This window comes from Hirundo rustica, chromosome Z (assembly GCF_015227805.2).
Source record: "Hirundo rustica isolate bHirRus1 chromosome Z, bHirRus1.pri.v3, whole genome shotgun sequence".
Classification (NCBI taxonomy): Eukaryota; Metazoa; Chordata; class Aves; order Passeriformes; family Hirundinidae; genus Hirundo; species Hirundo rustica.
The window spans coordinates 910,449-929,818 of NC_053488.1; the positions used below are offsets into that span (position 1 = coordinate 910,449).

Here is a 19,370-nt window from a genome sequence, read left to right on the forward strand (position 1 = left end):
TAATGCACATCATGCAAAATCACACACAGGAAGTGCTTTAGCCCTCACCAGTAGATACAAATGGAGAGGATAAATCTGACTTTCTGGCAGTGCTCTCTCAGGGTACCCAGTTTGTACCACACATCTCTGTGAGCTCTCCTCCCCTCCTGACTCCTTGTGGATCAGCCATTGGACTAGATGGTCATTGTAGGTCACTTCCAACTGAAAGATTCTATTCTATTCTATTCTATTCTATTCTATTCTATTCTATTCTATTCTATTCTATTCTATTCATTTCATTTCATTTCATTTCATTTCATTTCATTTCATTTCATTTCATTTCATTTCATTTCTTCTCTTATGTGTGACAAGTTCTGACTGGGGACTGCTGCTCCTCTCCTCTTCGAGGATCATTCCTAGAACCTCTTAATTTCTAACTCTGCAGGATGAATACATGTTCTGGGATCTCCTCAAGCATGTCCTGTTTCCAGAGGCTGGAGATGATGCTCATGCTCCTCAGGGAGCGTGGGACTGAGCAGAATGTCCTGAGGACGCAGCCTCTCCTCTGCAGCTGTGTGGTCCCTCTAGAGGAGCAGCATCCTGACAGCACTGACCTAAATCAGAAAGGACCTAAATTTCTCAGCTGCTGTCCACTACTGGACTTACTCCTGCAGGAAATGAATCAGCCAAGCCTCGTCACCAAACACCTCATCATTTAAAAAATTTCTGATGCCAACAAACCCCCTCCAGACTGCTGACCACCACGACATTACCGTGGTTTAACCACGAGGTCTTCTCATTCTCCCTCTGCTGTCTCCTGCTATTGTAAAACTCCTGCTTTTGTTTGTGCAGCTCCAGGCTCTGGAGTTGGGGAGGGGAGTCCTGGCCTTTGCCTCTGGCTTCCAAGAGTGACAGTAGCAGTGAGAATAGCTTAGCAACAGCAAGGAAAATGTGCATCAAAATAATTCCTGGCTGCTTTGGCTGAAAGGTGATGATCTCCTGGGGAGATGCTCAGGGTCTGTTGTGATGGGAGTCGTATCAACTCACGGAGTGTGGCTCGGCACTGACCTCTCTGTAACCCTCCTGGCCTGGGGGGAAGGAGGTTCCCACCCAGAGCTGCTCAGAAAATAGCGGTTCGTTAAGCCAAGTAATTCTAAGGAAATATTCCTAGTTTTGATGAGTTTTTCACCAGGAAAGATTTCATGGCTCCCAGATGGAATTTCTGGATACTGTAGTAAGTAATAAATAATAAACCTGGGTGAAATGGACAGGAATCCACTTTAAAAGACATGGAAGCTCGAGAGTCACAGCGCCTGTAGGGATGTTGGAGGCTTTACCACAGCAGCTGGTATGACGGGCGCAATGCCCGTGGAGGTAGTGGCTGTTCTTGAAGGTGTCTCTCTGGCTCTCTTCCTCTCTCCCTGGCTCCATTCCTATGTGATTTCCTAAAGGTCTCAGTTCAGTCCAAAAGCAGAAGAGGAATGTTTTTGAAATTATGAGTGTTTTTATAGGAAATAGAAAAAAATGTTCTGCTCAGCTGTAATCACAAGCTCTTTGCAGGTGGGTGCCGGGTGGCTGAGTCTGGTTTCTTCTTCAGCACCAGACATGGTGAGTCACAGCAGAGTCATGAAATGTGGAGGTAGAAGGTACATGAGAGGAGTCAAGCTTCTTTTAATAGCAAAAAGCTAAAATCAGTACGATATGTAAATTAAGATGCCCAAATATTTAAAAGTCTGAAGTCTACTGGTGCTCTCCAGCAAGGACTAGACAAGTTTTACAGCAGCAGCATTTAATTTGAGAAATTATCACAACCATGCATCCACCACAGAGACAGTTCCAATGTTATGTACAAGAAGAACATCTCAAACCTGGGTTATGGTCTGTGTCTTCTGCAAGAGCTCAGCATCCCTGACAGAAATGACTTCAAGGAAACTGAACTCAGAAGACTTCTGCAAAATAATTGCCATTAATGCCTCTTTTCCCCTCTCTTTAAAATTAGCTTGTAGACACCCTGCAGAAATGGCCACACCATTGAAGAGCTGAGCATTAAAGGAAAAGGGAAAACCCTTCATCACCACACCAGCTCTTTAAAAACCTGTAGAGGTAGAGTAATGCTGGTGTGAGTGGTTCTGGAGATAACAAGGAAAATTAACAGCAGCCCTTTGCATGAACAGCGCTGCCAAGATTGCGTCCCTCATCCTCCCATGGATGACCTGCCCTGCAAAGAGCAGCAGAGAGAGGAGTGGCTGCAGGAGGGATTTGTGCAGTATTCCTGTGCCTAAGATTGCATCCTGTTGTGTTCACATCTCTGGGAAGGCCCAAGTGGAACACTTGTCCACTCCTGTCAGGGAAAAATTGTGACTCCTGGGCTTGTGAGGTGGTAAGTGAAAACCCGAGTCAAAGACGTTCCTATTAAGAATTTCTCATTTGAACAAGCTAAAGAGTGACATCTTGGCTTTAGATCAGATATTCAGTGTCAGGGAGTGCATTTAGAAACTTGAGAATGCTTTACCCACTCTCTGTTCTTCCTGCCTGGTTCTTCCTTTCTCCAAGGAGAGAGGGAGTAGGATTCACAGGATAGGAGGAGGGGAGGGAAAGGGATCTCTCTGTCTCTCTGGGTTTTTGTTGGGTTTTTTGGGTTTTTTTGATTATAAAACAGTTAATATTTTCAATTACAAAACAGGGGCAGTATAATCCACTGGAATTGGTGCTAGTTCCCCACACAGCTCCTTCTGCCTAACTGGTTTCTGAGACGACAGAGGAGGAAAGGGAGAGAACAAGCTGAGAGAGGGAAGGGCTGCTCGGATGGCAGCAACCTCGGGGTGTGCCGAGCTGGGGCAAAGGCCTGGGAAGGACCCCCACTTCAGAGGAGTTGCAGAGCTGACTGCACCGTAAGAGGTCTGAGGTTCTGGAGAGGCAGCTCTCCAGTGAAATATCCTCCTGGATTAATCTCTGTATCACCCTGTGCCTGCTCGGCCCTGTAACTCTCGGTTTGTCATCATCCCATCGCACCACAATTATTTTATGCTTAGTGCTTGCTGCAGAGAGGGGACATACAATTTCTGCGGCACAGTTTCTGCTCTGGATGTTTTTGTTCTGAGAGTGTCCAACTGGGGTGAAAACAGGCTGTGGTATCTTTGTTTCACAGACACTCCTTACCCCACTAAGTTTTCCCTCCCCTACTCAGCCTTTCAAATACATCCCCTCTATGGAGACACTTCACAGGACCAATACTTCATACCCCTGTGTAGGTTTGTTTGCTTACAGAAGAGGCTAATCTCTACCAGGTTATGAAATCAGCTCACATGCTTCAGTGGCCTTACCCACTATTGATATCCTGTTCGATCCCTGTTGAGCTGTCTTTGTTGGAGGTAACCCCTTCTCCTACTCCTTCTAAGCTGATTTCTTAAGCCACCTCATTCAAGTCCCACATCCCCATGGTATTTAGATGTAGTAAAAATGACTGGGGGGAAAATAAATGGCAGCCAGCGAGCCCACTAAACTGTCTGACTATTAATGGTCCTGTTAGTTGCAAATTTACTTTACCACAAAGCCCCCAGCATGTAATCCTTAGATGAATGCCTTTGATTGTGAGGGAATATTTACAGCTGACCCTGCCAGCAGTCTGCAAACCTGCAATGGGCCTCCTGTCCCACATTAAATCCGCTGGCATCTGTTCCTGGGTTCTTATCAAACACATGCTCTGTTGGTGCAGTGTTTGGGCTGTAGTGCTCGCGGATACAGTGGGCCTTGAAGAATAAATCCCCGCATTCCTGAGAAATGCTAATTCTTGTGAACGTTGTCACACAGGGTTACAGTTTGTACCTGTCTCCAGGCATCGCCATCCACTGGGAGGTTTCCAGGAGGCTTTGATCCCTGCTGCCTGCCCCCTCCCCATGGCAGGACCCCCGTCCTGCCTCTGGACCACCCTTTAGCACAGACAAAATTCTTCTTCCTTCTTCAAACTTCTGCCGTTTTCCTGGACGTATATGAGCAACAGGAATGATTTTTACGACGGTTTTTATCTCTCTTCGCCCCTGCCCATGTCTTGCATGCGTCCCTGGGTCGCTGTGAGACCCTCAAGTGATCTTGCCCTCCCTTAGCCCCAGCATGGCTGTGCAGGAGCCCAGGCTGGAAGCCAGAGAAAGCTGTGTGTGTCCTGACGCCTGTTTGCTGTGCCCAAGCAGACAAGTGGAATCCAGCTTGTCATTCCCAGCATGTCTCGTGCTCCATGAGACGGATCCAGGCTGCTCGGCTGCTTTGTGTCAGACACAAGGCCCGCTGGTGTGTGGTGGGCATGCTCCATCCACCCTGCAGACAAGGATGCCTTTAGGTCAGTGCTGGGGAACAACGTGTATTTTCTCTCTTCTTATGCTTTTACTCAAAATTCACAGTTTTCCATCCAAACTGGATGAATGCTGAGCATGTCTGGGCTTGAATATGGACTTGGAGCCAAGACCATTGGCAGTGCAGAGGTGTTGTGGGTCAGAGGGATATTTGCTTCTGCTCCTTTCTGAGGTCCTGTTCCGGTGCGATTGGAGAAACATCTCAGAAGTTTCTGATTACTTGAGCCTTCAGCTGGTGGACAGTGAAGCCCCAACAGAGCTTCTGCATCCAGGAAAGAAAAAATACTAAAATAAGAGGAGCCTCAGACTGCTAGAGAGTCCAGAGAGGAGTTGGTAGGGCAGCTGTTTGTTTTAGGGATTGCATATCCTTATCCCAATGCTGTTTCTTCAAATCTGTGGGAATTTTGGCCCAAGTGTGGAGTGGATGTGGTAGTACCACCAGTCAGGTGTACCCAACACTCAGCTGGTCTGCAGTGCCAGCAGAGGCTGTAAGAACTGGCAGAGCAAGCTATTGCCCTCCTGCCCACTGAGATGGGTCTGTAGGATTGGGCAGTGCTCTGGCTTTGGGATTATTTCTGGTAATTAGCAGGTAAAAAATCTTGGAGTTTGGCATTTTTTGCAGAATAATGAGTAAGCTGATATCTCCCTCTTTTCAGAAAACTCTCCAGCTTAATGCCCAAAACAGCTGTCTGGAGGCAGGTTGGAAAGGGCTTGGAGCAACCTCATCTGTGGAGGGTGTCCCTGCTCATGGCAGGGGCTTTGGTAACAGTTGGATTTTTAACTTACAGTAAAACCCATTCTATTACTCTATTACTAATTTTCAACGCTCCTAAATCCACTTTAAACCTACCTCAGGCTTTCAAAACTGATCCTGTAAATCTGGATGGACACCAAACCCATGAAACTCTGAGCATGCCACTCCACTTCCAGAGCCTAGGGGCAAGAAAATGAGTTTTTTATTAAAACTGCTGCTTACTTTAGCAAAGCCCTATAAAAACATAGGGTTTTTTTTCCTCACCATTATTGTTAGTTTGTACCCAAGCTTTTTGGTTGCAAATCCTGGGTAATTGTTTTTTTCCTGGGCGGTTGTTGTGTCAGCTCACACAATCTTCTTCATTTATTTCTGGTCCTGATTGCTGAATCAGCTGGTGTTTAGGAGACCCTGTGGCAGTATTTCACTGTGATTCACACACTGAAGAGCAATAGTATTTTAAACCACAAACACAGACTCTACGCACTAGCTTTTGTGTGAAGAAAAAGGGTGACAAACAGCTTGGGGACAGGAATAAGATGCACAAGCTGTGTATCATCAAGGTCAGTGTCATTTGTTCTCCAGCACCTTGTTCTTCCTCTACCCTCCTCTCAGAATCATTTGCCTTCTCCAATCCATGCAGAGTGTAGAGATGGAATCTGCGTGAGATAGAGGAAAGCCTCAAGTCACCCTTGGAAATACAGGGAGTCTCCTGCTTTTCTCAGAAGTTGGCTTTACTTACACCAACAGTATTACTCATTCCGGTTTTCACCAGGTTGCACATTTTACTTTGATAACTCACTGGTTATCATCCATCCCTGAATCCAGTCGCATTACTCAATGTCTCAATGAAAAGGGCACCTACCACATCTGTTTGCACAGTCTGCAATGGGATGATGGGATGCTGGTCCTCATCAGGCACTGTTTTACCTTCTGGGCATTTATTCATAATTGCCTAACTTCTCCCATTTATTGTGTTTATTGAGTGTGTGGAGCTTATTAGGACGAGTCAAAGGCTCTGTAATTAATTAGGAATAGTTTGGGGCATTTCTTAGTGCCTTGAACTTCTTTTCCTGTCCGTAATGTACTGATGTTGCTGGCATTCATCCCAGGACTTCCCAGTCCAAGGCCAGACGGGCAGAAGGACTGCAGTGAGGGCAGGGGAAAAACAAAAGGTACATCTGTACAAGTCAGGTGTACCCTGGGCTGCATCACCAGCAGTGGGACAGGCAGGTCAAGGTCCTGTGCCCCTGTGCTCAGGTGAGAGCCCACCTGCAGAGCTGCTCCAGCCCCGCCTCCAACAGCACAAGGACATGGAGCTGCTGCAGCCAGTGCAGAGGAGGCCACGGAGATGCTGCCAGGGCTGGAGCCCCTCTGCTCTGGAGCCAGCCTGGCACAGCTGGGGCTGCTCAGCTGCACAAGAGAAGGCTCCAGGGAGAGCTCCGAGCCCCTGCCAGGGCCTGAAGGGGCTCCAGGAGAGCTGCAGAGGGACTGGGGACAAGGCACCCAGGGACAGCACCCAGGGAATGGCTCCCAGTGCCAGAGGGCAGGCACAGCTGGGATCTTGGGAAGGAATTGGTGTCTGGGAGGGTGTTGAGGCCCTGGCACAGGGTGCCCAGAGCAGCTGTGGCTGCCCCTGGATCCCTGGCAGTGTCCAAGGCCAGGTTGGAACAAGCTGGTGTGCCTGACCATGGCAGGGGGGTGAAATGAGAAAGTTTTTAAGATCCCTTCCAACCCAAATAATTCTGGGATTCCATTCTATGATATGAATGGAAGGGTGGCGTCTTCTAAGCAGAGGCCTCTGTGCAGGTAGGACAGGGCAGCAGTAGCAGCACACTTCCTGAGTCTGGGATATGGGCACAGGACCCATCCCACTAATCAGCTCCCTGAAGAGAACTCTCCTTGTGCAACTCCTTGTGCCTCCCCTTCCATGCCCAAGCAGGACGCAGGTCCAGCACCTGAGTGAGTCACCGAGTCGCTGATGGCCGAGGGGTGGCAGGAGAGCTGGAGCTGTGCTGCTCTGGGGGCCCCCTGCCACAGCCTTGCCCGGCAGTCCCTACCCATCATATGACCTTCCCAAGCACTGCATGTGACTGGGCCATGCACGCTGGAAAAGACCAGGCAGAGAGGAGGGGAGAGGCTGGAGAGGGGGAGGGCAGCGCAGCCAGGGAGGATTAATAGGCTGGACAGATAGGGAAAGCTTTGAAAGAGGGGGCTTGTGTCAGAGTTGTTGCAATAGCGAAGAGGGAAGTAGATGGATGACTGCAAGACAGGCATGGAGCAAGCTGGGAGGCAGGGATGACCTCATAGGTGACATTTGGAATCAAAGTAGTTTGTGTCTTGCGGAGAGGAATCGAAGTAGTTTGTGTCTTGTGAAGAGGAACACACTGCAATTGTCAGAGCTGGAGGGATCAGAAATTTAGGAAGAATCTCTGACCATAAGAATGGTAAGTAACGACCACAAAAACCATGCACTGAGATGAAAAATGAAGATGCTGCAAAAATTGCAATGGACGTGACATTTAGGTGTTCAGGGCTGTTGCTTCTTGCTGTGCCGTGAGCAGAAAGACATCTGCTGGCCGAAACTTTGGCACAGGTTGTGTTAATAGGCATCACCCAAGCTCATCTCCCAGCTCCGAGCAGAACTCTGCAAAGCCAGGTCCTGTCTGTAAGGATGCTCCTGTCCCAGGTCACTGCATGCTTTGTCAGCCAGCAGGGAGGTGGAGAAGCCCCTGGGAGAGAAAAGCGAGTTTGGCTGTGGTGTTTCAGCTGATCCCGAGGAGCTCTTGAGCTGGGCAGCTGCAAAAACAGCTGTCAGAGTTACAGAATCATGGAATCATTTAAGGGTGGAAAATATCTCTAAGGTGATTGAGTCCAATGCCAACCCAGCACAGCCCCATTAATAAACACGACTGTAACAGAGGAGAGGAGGAGCAGGGTTCTTTGATCCATTTTGTTTAGGAGATGCAGTGCAACAAAGGGAGTTTGAGCTCTGTTTCACAGTACAGGGCACACTCAGCTTTAGAAATGTTGACAGGATTCACAGATCAAGAGAAGCTGAGGCTGGGAAGGGCCAGTGAAGGCTTCCCAGAGCAACCCCCCTGCAGCTCAAGGCAGAGTCAGCCAGAGCTGGTTGCCTGGGATATTGTCTCTGGCTCACCTGCTTCAGGGTTCAACCATTCTCTTTCGTTTAAAGAGAATTCCCCATAGTTTAATTTGTGACTAAATTGTGGGCAATATCCCTGATTCCTGGGATAATTTAGGTTTCATTAATCAAAAGCACATTTAAAGCGGCACTTCTTGGTTATGAGTTAGACAGGTTAGGGCAAATACAACCCCAGGATTTAATTTATCCCAGAGAGTGTTTGTGATCAGGCACTTACATGATGCTTTTGTTCACTCATCACAGAGATTGTCTATTCCTGGCCATTAAAGCGAGGAACAAGCAGTCATAGACCTCCAGCCTGCGTAAATGGGTTTGCTGTCAAAAACTGCACTGAACAAACACAAACTTTAGCTACAAGGTTATTTAATCACACAGGAGGTTTGTTTTACCAGTGATTCCCTCCTAGCTGGGTGTGTAGGGGGTGGATGAACCCGTAGCTCTGGACAATATGCCAAAATAGTTGAGTATTAAGACAACACCACCGATTGCTGTGGTTTGTTTTTTCCTTTTTGTTTTGACTATGATCCTGGCGGGCAGGTCACCAGCAGCGTGGGGAAGGTGTTGTGGCTGCTGCGTCATGCTTCAGCAGCAGTGATGGTGAGGACAGATATTCGGCTCTCCTGACGCTGAGCTCTCCAGCTCTGTCCTCACCCTTGCTCTGGGTACAACACACAAACGACAAAAATTATTTAAACAGGATGTGCACGTACTCTCTCCTTGTAAAGAATTGCCCATGTTTTAAGAGCACTCACAGGGAATCAAAAGCGTTAGGCTGTTCACATGTTTCAGATGATACACTTAGGATGAGTTATATATGTACATGTACGTACAGATATATGTACATAAATATATGCATACAAATAAATTACATGCTTAAGTATGTAATTTATTTGTATGCATATATTTATGCATACAAATGGCTCTCTATGGAAGCATCTCCTCTTGAAAGTATATGGAATGTAATGGGTGGAATATGTAACATAATTGAGCTCTCCAAGCTACCAAGACAGAATTACGGATGCAGAGCAAATCTCTGATGGAGATCAATCCATCTTTTGGAGGTGCATTTGCCCCTTTTCTGTGGAGTGAATGGCTTCCAGTGTCAGAGAGCACGCACAGATGGGATACTGGGAAGGAATTGGTGTCTGGGAGGGTGTTGAGGCCCTGGCACAGGGTGCCCAGAGCAGCTGTGGCTGCCCCTGGATCCCTGGCAGTGTCCAAGGCCAGGCTGGACAGGGCTTGGAGCAGCCTGGGACAGTGGAAGCTGACCCTGCACATGGCAGAACGTGGCACTGGATGATCTTTCAAGTCCCTTGCAACCCAAACCATTCCATGATTCTGTGACTCTCTGATCTTGCTCCAGTGACTCCTTGCCTGGATCAGTAGACTTTAAGATGTTTGTGGAGAGCCATTTAGCTGGAGAACGTACTTGTCCAAGGGCCACTGTTTTGCTGACTGTGGGAGGAAAAGGCAAACAGTGGGGGTGATCTGTGCCTCTGGAGGAGCCATGCATCTGGGATGAGGAGGGCAGGAGACCATAGCCTGGTCAGCAGAGTGGGTTTCATAGAAAGAAGGTGCAGGCAGCTGTCTGATGGTGGGAAAGCCTCAGTGTTTGCAGCATTCAAGCTGGTTTCAATTTAAAATGTCTTTGTCTTCAAGATTTTCTGCTTAAACATTAGGACAAGGAACCATTTGTGTGCAATTTCATGAATGACAGTTTAATATCCCTACATAACCCTTGGACTCCAAAAGCTGGGTCTCTAAGGGAAATGCCAAGATAGCTACAAAAAGGTTTGAGGAATTGGCTTCCATTCCTGCACAAAGAACAAGCCAGGCCCTCTCCTGTAGCAGAGCAGACATGGGGTGTGTTTCAGCAAGCTGGAGCTAAGCTCGGCCAGTCAGCCCCAGTGCTTCTGTGTTTCACAGGGGGTTTAGCACAGCCCCTCCTGTGGCTGCTCTCTCAGAAGGGACCACCCCAAGCCAGGTGTGTGCTTGAGCTCTGAGTCTGGAAGGTGAGCAGGAAGGTCCCCCGGCTGGAAGCGAACTCCATGTGGTTTTAGAGCTGCCACAAAGACATAACCCCAGACAGCGAGAATATAACTCCAGCCAGTCTTGGGAGCTCACCTGTCCCTCTGGTCAGGAGGGATGATGGCTGTCAGGGACATTGGCTAATTGTCACATCTGCCTCCAGTAGCGCTGATAAGGCTGCTTGTTTATTCACAGCTAAAGACACAAAAGGACTTATGTGAGGCAACACTCCTGTACCTGAACACTCCCTACAGCAGGGTAAGGGGTGCAGCCCCGTTCCAGCCCCAGGAGAACGGCCAGAGGAGAGAATCAGGGGATCAGTGAGTGGTTTGGGTTGGAAGGGACCTCAAATCTCATCCAGTTTCACCTCCTGCCATGGACAGGGACACCTTCCACTATCACAGGCTGGTCCAGGCCCCATCCAACCTGGCCTTGGACACTTCCAGGGTTGGGGCAGCCACAGCTGCTCTGGGAAGCCTGCCCACCCTCACAAGCTGGAATTCCTTCCCATCTATCCCTGCCCTTTGGGTGGGGGAAGCCATTCCCCCTTGTCCTGTCCCTCCAGCCCTTGCCCCAAGTCTCTCTCCAGCTCTCCTGGAGCCTTTCAGAAGGCTCCGCTTGGAGTCTTCTCTTGTGCAGGTGAGCACTCCCAGGTGTCCCAGCCTGGCTCCAGAGCAGAGGAGACGGCAGAAACCTCTGCTGCCACTGTAATCGACCCCTCAGGGGAGGATGTTCTCAGCAGGAGCTCCCAGAGCACGGGGCAGAGGCTCTGCTCGGGTCCAAGCACAGCTGGGTGTTTGTTGTCCACGCTTGCTGGGACAGCAGCGTCTCCCTGGGCATGCACAGCCAGGCACCAGGGCTGGGCATGAGGGACTGGGGAGCAAGAGGGATGGCAGCAGCGGAGCCTGAGGCAAAGTCCTCAGGATTTGAAGCTCCAGCACAACGAGTAGGCAGCTCCTTCCGTCGCTGGAGTTTTTAAGAACACAGTTTTGGACTCACCTGCCTGAATTTTCTGCTTAGGATCCAAAAGCTCCCCCGGAGTCAGCTCATATGACCCAAGTATCCCAGGCAGGTGGTGTGGTGGGGGAATAACACTGTGAAATCCCAACCAGGGCACAAGCTCAGCTGCCTCAGCCCTGATCCCAGCACCAGGTACATGGTAGGCTGCCCATGAAAGCTCTTGTCAAGCTCCCAACAAAGAAAACATGAAAACTTGCATCTCAAGGAAGGGCTCACAGCCCTGAGGCTGCCAGAGCTCCAGGAAGGTTTGGACAGTGCTCTCAGGGATGCACAGGCTGGGATTTTTGGGGTGCCTGTGTATGGCCAGCAGCAGGACTCCAGCTCAGGATATTCTGTGATTCTGTGCTAACCTTCCACCACTGCAAACCCTCAGCAGCTGAACAAAACGAGTTCCACCTGCAGGAGAACAGAAAATACATTTATTTTGGGTTTGATTGATGAACACAGGCGATAATCTCCATCATGCATCAAGTACTTGTGTTTCACACCTCTCCTCAGCTTTCACTGAACGTCTCCTTGCCTTTGTGCTCTGCTGCTGAGAAGCAGCTGTGTGTAAAGGTGCTTCCCAAGGAAAGACCAGGTTCCTGCCCCAGCAGGAAACAGAGGAAGATGCAAGGGGAAGGGCAGACAGGATGGAGAAAAGTTGCATTCAGGTGTATTTGGAGAGGGGAATCCCACAGTATGGTGGCTAAGGAAGTGTTTGAGGACCTCAGCTTTAGACGGTTTTAATTTATTGTACCTGGAAACTTAGTGCTCTATACTGTTCCTCACAGAAGATGTGGCTGCCCCTGGATCCCAGGCAGTGTCCCAGGCCAGGCTGGATGGGGCTTGGAACAACCTGGGATAGTGGAAGTTGTCCCTGCACGTGACATTAGGTGGGATGAGATGACCTTTAGGGTTCCTTCCAAACCATTCAGTGATTCTGTGATAAGGAGAAGAAATAATATTTGCCCACACCCCAGCATGTTTCAGTCTTTGAGATGAGTGCTTGAAAGTTGCTTGGAGACTTTGCAGAGAGCTTCCTCAAAACCAAAGGAAAAGGCTCATTTTAAGGCAAGTAAAAGGAGAGCTGCAGTAACAACTAGAGCTCTTATGGTTTTTAACCATGTAAATATTTGTGACAGCCCAAATATTTTCCTCTTCCCATCTGAGTGAAATCCTAGCTGCGGAGCTTTGGGGCTTTTTAGCCCCTAAACAAGAGATCCAAAACCAACCTCCTGCTCATAACATTTACATGGACAGCAAGCTCTCCCTCTGCTTATTTCTAAACTCAGAGTTAAACCCCGGCTCTCATGCTAGGGAGGTGCCTGCATACTGCCCTCTCAGGAATATGTCTCTTCTTTTTTTGCCTCATTCTGTCACTTTTTTCTCAGCGAGATGTTTGCTGCAGCTGGGCACCACTTTCAGGAAACTTTTGCTTTTATTGAGCTGCTTCCCAAGCAGTTCTAGTGGCAAATGCTCTCTCAAATGGGAAAGAAAAAAAGTTTTATTTTAATGTGTCAGTCTGAGATTATTTTGTAATGGTGCAGTAAGTACCAACTGTGGTTTATAAATACGAATTTGAATTAATCTGTTCGTTCTGGTCTCCCGGACACCCCTGTGAGCGATGTGCTGCTCTATTCCCGTCCTGAGCTGCCATCTAATGGTGAACACGGTGGTGGCTGCTGGGATGAGAGTTAGACCCGATTATCTTAAAGGTCTTTTCCAAACATAACAATTCTGTGCCCTCAGGTGGGCGGTCGTGTTCTGCTCCCTCAGAACAAGGGACAGAACAGTAGGAAACGGCCTCAGGTTATGCCAGGGGAGGTTCAGGATGAACATCAGGGGCAACTTCCTCATGGAAAGGACTTGGAAGGGGCTGTCCAGGTAGGTGTTGGTGTCCCCATCCCTGGAGTTGTCCAAGGAAGGACTGGATGTGGCACTGAGCATTCTGGGCTGGTGACACAGTGGGGATTGGTCACAGGTTGGCCTCGATGACCTTGGAAGTCTTTTCCAGCCTGAATGACCCTGACTGACTGAATCACAGAACCACAGAATATCCCGAGTAGGAAAGTTTTCACCAGGACCATTGAGTCGAGCACCTCAACAATCCCACCCTGTGCACCCCTGGCAGCTCTGTCCAAGCTCTCCTGGAGCTCTGGCAGAGCCCAGCCCCTGTCCCTGCACAGACACCCCAACAATCCCACCCTGTGCACCCCTGGCAGCTCTGTCCAAGCTCTCCTGGAGCTCTGGCAGAGCCCAGCTCCTGTCCCCGCACAGACACCCCAACAATCCCACCCTGTGCACCCCTGGCAGCTCTGTCCAAGCTCTCCTGGAGCTCTGGCAGAGCCCAGCTCCTGTCCCTGCACAGACACCCCAACAATCCCACCCTGTGCACCCCTGGCAGCTCTGTCCAAGCTCTCCTGGAGCTCTGGCAGAGCCCAGCCCCTGTCCCTGCACAGACACCCCAACAATCCCACCCTGTGCACCCCTGGCAGCTCTGTCCAAGCTCTCCTGGAGCTCTGGCAGAGCCCAGCCCCTGTCCCTGCACAGACACCCCAACAATCCCACCCTGTGCACCCCTGGCAGCTCTGTCCAAGCTCTTCTGGAGCTCTGGCAGCCTCAGGGCCGTGCCCATTCCCTGGGGAGCCTGGGCAGTGCCTGCACCCTCAGGGGGAAGAACCTTTCCCTGATATCCAACCTAAACCTGCCTGGCACAGCTCCAGCCGTTCCCTGCGTCCTGTCAGTGGTCACCAGAGAGAAGAGATCAATGCCTGACCTCCCTCTTCCCTCACGAGGAAGTTTTAACCGCAATGAGTCTCCCCTTCCTCCAGCTAAACAGGCCAAGTGCCCTCCGCTGCCACTTCATACAGCTTGTACTCAAGGCCGTTCACCATTTCGGTAATCATCCTTTTGGCGCTAGCAGTTTATTATCTTTCTAATATTGCAGCGATCAACACTGCTCACAACGTTCAAGGTGCTCCGGGCGCGGGGCAATCCCCTCCCTCGGGTGGCTGGCGGTGCTGTGCCAGATTCACGCTGATTTCCTCTCTACAGGAACCTGCACCATGAGCTGAGGGTTAATACGGCGGTATCTTTCCCCATGGCGGCGTGAAAACCGCGATGTCTTTTCGCACAGCAGGCTTTACCCACAACTACAGAGAGAGAAACACTCTGACCCCTCACCGCCTTCACGACGAGACCCCCGCCGCCATCTTGGGGGCGGAGCGGTCTCGGGGGCGGAGCGGTCTCGGGGGCGGCCCCGTCCCAAATCTCGCGAGACGTGCGCGCGCTGGCGGCGCGCCCCGCCCTTCCTCTTCCTCTGCGGCCGCCGCCCCGAGGTGAGGAGCCGTGGTCGGTCCGGTCCCGCGCCATCCGCCGACATCCACCCCCTATCCCGCCCCATCCCAGCCGCCACCGGCGTCCCGGACACCGGGATCGCTGCGAAGTGCCCCGCGCCCGCGGTATTCCCCGGGATGGCGCGCGGGAGGGCGGGCGCGGATGCGGGGAAGGGTCAGGCCTGAGAAAATTCGTGGCTGCGATGATGACTTTCTTAGGACACCTTTGGATGTAACTGTGAAAAGAACGCGTAATTCCTGAGCAGCTGCGGCGGTAAAGGGGGGGGCGGTCTAGGTCCTGCGTGCCAGTGTTGGAAGTTTAATACGTTTTAATTGGTGTTTTTCAGCTGAGCTCTCAAGATGGTGCGCTACTCCCTGGATCCGGAGAACCCCACGAAATGTGAGTTGCTGTTTCAGGAGAGTTCTTACGGGATTTTACGGAAACCAGTGAGGTTTTGATTCTAAAATTTGGGGTTTTTTCTCTCTTGCAGCATGCAAGTCACGGGGATCTAACCTGCGTGTGCACTTTAAGGTAAGGGGTGCGCGATTAGCAGGCCTTGCCAATTAATTTGCTATTTTACTTGTTTTTAGTTAGTTTTTGGTGTTACTTTGTAAAAGAAACCCAGATTGGTTTGGATTGAAAGTGATTGTAGGGATAATATCCTTCCACCCTCTGCCGTGGCTTGGGACTGAGCTCCCATCCAGCCTGGCCTTGGACACTGCCAGGGATCCAGGGGCAGCCACAGCTGCTCTGGGCACCCTGTGCCAGAGCCTCAACACCCTCCCAGACACCAATTCCCTCCCAAGATCCCATCTGGCCCCTCTTTTTAAGGAAGTGTTTTTTTCCTTTTAATCGTTAAAGGATTGCTGTTAGCTGCTTGTAATGGTCTTTGTCCACAAAAAATAGTCTGGATCCTAAAATTGTCCTTGTGTAATTCAGGTAACAAAACACAGCAGCAAAACAGTTGGAGTGAATTTATCAGACGCTGAGCTAGTGTTTGGTGTGAAATTTGTCTCATTTCTCCTGCTCACTTTGGTTGTGTGGTGTTTGGCACAAGGACCTCAGCTCCTCTGGAAAAGGCTTAGGGGCAGAAAGGAATTCAGAAGTGTTATTTATTCGCAAAAACAGAACTTAGCAGATCGTTTTCTGCATAGTGTAATATGAAGTTTTCACTTCGTTTTCCTTTTTTTATTATGAACGGGTAGAATTATCGTTAGCTCTGGCTTATGCAATTAGTAAATGCTGTTTAGAAGATTGATCTTTTATCCTTAATTTTTATTTCTGAGCCTTTTTTCCTCTTAACAATTCCTTGAGAAAAAAATAACATTGTTAAGAATTGTTCCAGTATTTCTTCATCAGTTCCTGTGAGGTGCTGTATTTAGTAAGAATTTATCCATCCAGATCTTGCTTTTTTAGATTAGTGGCCAAAGGGGAGCTATGAAAAGTTTTTAAGTACTTCAATTACATTTTTTTTTGGGAGTTACAATATTTCCTTGTTCGATTTAGCCACTAGGTTTAAAAAAAAAAAAAAAAAAAAAAAAAAAAAGGTGTGCTGGGGCCACAAATTCAGTAGTGGCAGTCATACCAAGAGTTAAGAAAAGTGGGTAACAAAAAAAAAAAAAGTTTAATTATTTTTCATTATTTGACCTGGGTCTTTTCTGGTAAGCGCTTCCTTTGTCGCCGAAAGAATTGTATCCAGGGAGGACAGAGGAGTGGTTGTGCTCGTGCTGTCTCTAGGAAAGATTTGGTCAGAGGATCTTTTCTGTGCCCTTTGTTGGCAGAACACCCGAGAGACCGCCCAGGCCATCAAGGGCATGCACATCCGCAAGGCCACCAAGTACCTGAAGGATGTCACCCTGAAGAAGCAGTGTGTCCCCTTCCGGCGCTACAACGGCGGCGTCGGGAGGTGCGCCCAGGTGAGCTCCTGGGGGACGTGGCAAGGAGCCTTTGGCTCTGGGGGCTTGGGATGAAAAGGTGATGTAGACGTGGTGTGGGCGTAGTCTGTCATTGCTGGTGGTAAGCTCGCATTAAGACACGGGATCACAGGGTGGTGTGGGTTGGAAGGGTCCGCAGAGCTCGTCTCACTCTGCCTGCCGTGGGTAGAGACACCTTACACCAGACTGGGTTGCTCAAGAGGGAGCAAAGAGTGGCTAATAATTCCAGAAGGTGCATCTGCTTGAAATGTCTGCATCTGGTCGGCAGCATCAAGTCAAAGTACTAAATTTTATTGGGATTGGTGCACAGCGGAATAGAATAAATTATAATCCATAAGGTATGAGAATTCTCAGCTCTGTAAGGATGTGGAGCAGCTGCAGCCAGTGCAGGGGAGGCCACGGAGATGCTGCCAGGGCTGGAGCCCCTCTGCTCTGGAGCCAGCCTGGCACAGCTGGGGCTGCTCAGCTGCACAAGAGAAGGCTCCAGGGAGAGCTCCGAGCCCCTGCCAGGGCCTGAAGGGGCTCCAGGAGAGCTGCAGAGGGACTGGGGACAAGGCACCCAGGGACAGCAGCCAGGGAATGGCTCCCAGTGCCAGAGGGCAGGCACAGCTGGGATCTTGGGAAGGAATTGGTGTCTGGGAGGGTGTTGAGGCCCTGGCACAGGGTGCCCAGAGCAGCTGGGGCTGCCCCTGGATCCCTGGCAGTGTCCAAGGCCAGGCTGGACGGGGCTTGGAGCAGCCTGGGACAGGGGAAGGTGTCCCTGCCCATGGCAGGGGGTGGTGCTGGATGAACTTTAGGGTCTCCTCCAGCTCAGACCATTTTGTGATAATGGCAAGTTAAAGTTGTATGAAAGATAACTTGAGTTGGACCAGGCCAAAAGCAGGACTCTGACTGTTTTCCTCTCATTGCAGGCCAAGCAGTGGGGCTGGACGCAGGGCCGCTGGCCCAAGAAGAGCGCAGAGTTCTTGCTGCATATGCTTAAAAATGCAGAGAGCAATGCTGAGCTCAAGGTGGGTGTTAGTGAGCACGAAGTGGTGGTGCCATGCTCTCTGTCAGCACCCTGGCCTGGCTGTCACTGACCTGGACAGCTACAAAACTGAATTGTATTGGGGACTTGGGTGTGGCTCCCTGTTTAAAACTGGCTACATGTGCTCTTCGAGTTAAAATGGCAGCAAAAATTTTTTACAGTGAAAAACTAAATTAAAATTTTTATCACACAAAAGGGCTGTTCAGATCCCTCAAAATCTATGAAACTCAAATCTGCAGACTCTTGGTCAGTTGCTGTCTTTGTTAAAGTGCTTAATTTGGTAGCTTTGTTGTCAGTGTTGGAGTAATGGGTGACACCTTCGAGTAACCATGAAATGAGCCATCAGCACAACTTTAAATTATTTCTGAGGTGTGAGGGGTGGTCGTTGTGATTTTAAATGGCGCTTGCTTTGGTTAAGTCCTCATCTCTGTGATGCTGCCAAGCTCAGCGGTTCTTTTGGCAGATCCTTGGACAGCCCTGGGCTCCATGGCTTCACAAAGCCTGGCTGTGCTAGTTGTGAATCCTTGGAAAACCCTCAGCTCCATGACACCACCAAGCTTGGCTGTTTCATTGACCAGCGGTGGTGTCTGGGATAAGTCGTGTTTTTGGTGCAGAGGTGAATTATTTAAAGACGGAAGCAGGTCACAGGCTTTCTCCCTTGCCAGGGTCTCGATGTGGACTCCCTAGTCATCGAGCACATCCAGGTGAACAAGGCTCCCAAGATGCGCCGGCGCACGTACCGGGCACATGGCAGGATCAACCCCTACATGAGCTCCCCGTGCCACATCGAGATGATCCTCACGGAGAAGGAGCAGATCGTGCCCAAGCCAGAGGAGGAAGTTGCCCAGAAGAAAAAGGTACCACGTGTGGTGTGCTCTGTTCCCAAAACGCTGTCGGGAGAGCCGAGGGTCCGGCAGAGAGAGGGGTTGCTGTGATGACTATCTTAGGACACCTTTGGAATGCCCATGAAAAAAAAAACTTTCTTTCTGAGCAACCCCGTTTTCTTAATTTTCAGCACAAGTATTAAGCGCTTGAGAACCCTGAGAACAATTTTTTTAATTGCACAGAGGGTTTGTTCTTTCCTCCCTCAAAGCAGCTACAGCATTCCCAGACTGTGGGTGTGAGCCCTGGGTGCGTGCAATAAAATTTTAATTAAAAGTTTAACAAATAATAAATAAATGGTTAAATAAATAAAAGGTTTAATTTATAGCCTCCAAGCAGCGTATTGCTTAAATATGCAGGTGTGATGAGTGTATCATTTGCAAGGGAATTCCTAACAGTTCTCAGCACTTCTAAAATACAACTTTGGCATGTTCTGGGAAGTCTCATTTCACCATTTTCTTCTTTCTCTCTTTGTTTCCCAGATCTCTCAGAAAAAGCTGAAGAAGCAAAAGCTGATGGCTCGGGAGTAAATCTGCATGGACAGATGTACATAAATAAAACTTTACAGTTTGGATTGATTTTGTTTGCTCTGCTACACTTTGTGACCTGGTTGGGCGTTGCTCTGGGACAGGGGCAGTGAATATTACAGAGCCATAGAGTGGTTTGGCTGGGAAGGGAGTTAAAAGGCACCTACTTCCACCCCTGCCATGGGGAGGGACACCTTCCACTGTCCCAGGCTGCTCCAAGCCTCATCCAGCCTGGCCTTGGACCCTGCCAGGGTTGCGCCCCATCTGCGCTGTTTGCAGACGTGCTGCTGCCGGCATGCAAGGCCCAGGGACGGGTGTGTAAGAGCCCGCCTGGGGATTTGCTGTCACACACCACGTGGAATGTGGGAATAAACTCGGGGCTGCATTGGGAA

The 19,370-nt window shown here is 49.7% G+C and overlaps 1 protein-coding gene and 2 non-coding genes across 4 annotated transcripts; all 3 read left to right on the forward strand.

The window, feature by feature from the left end:
• Window positions 1-14,549: 14,549 nt before the first annotated feature.
• On the forward strand, window positions 14,550-19,029 carry RPL17 (ribosomal protein L17). Of its 2 annotated transcripts, none has more exons than XM_040090739.2 (7): window positions 14,550-14,610; window positions 14,955-15,007; window positions 15,099-15,139; window positions 16,390-16,524; window positions 17,454-17,552; window positions 18,235-18,426; window positions 18,934-19,029. In XM_040090739.2, the coding sequence occupies exons 2-7, from the start codon at window positions 14,968-14,970 to the stop codon at window positions 18,979-18,981; spliced, it is 555 nt and encodes a 184-aa protein (XP_039946673.1). In that variant the 5' UTR covers window positions 14,550-14,610; window positions 14,955-14,967; the 3' UTR covers window positions 18,982-19,029. The 2 variants fall into 2 exon arrangements, with proteins under 2 accessions (XP_039946673.1, XP_039946674.1); XM_040090740.2 differs by having other exon boundaries at window positions 14,597-14,733.
• On the forward strand, window positions 14,806-14,874 carry LOC120766015 (small nucleolar RNA SNORD58). The gene has a single exon (XR_005704557.1). It is a non-coding gene; the product is annotated as a small nucleolar RNA SNORD58 (small nucleolar RNA).
• Window positions 18,496-18,564, forward strand: LOC120766011 (small nucleolar RNA SNORD58). The gene has a single exon (XR_005704553.1). It is a non-coding gene; the product is annotated as a small nucleolar RNA SNORD58 (small nucleolar RNA).
• Window positions 19,030-19,370: the final 341 nt, after the last annotated feature.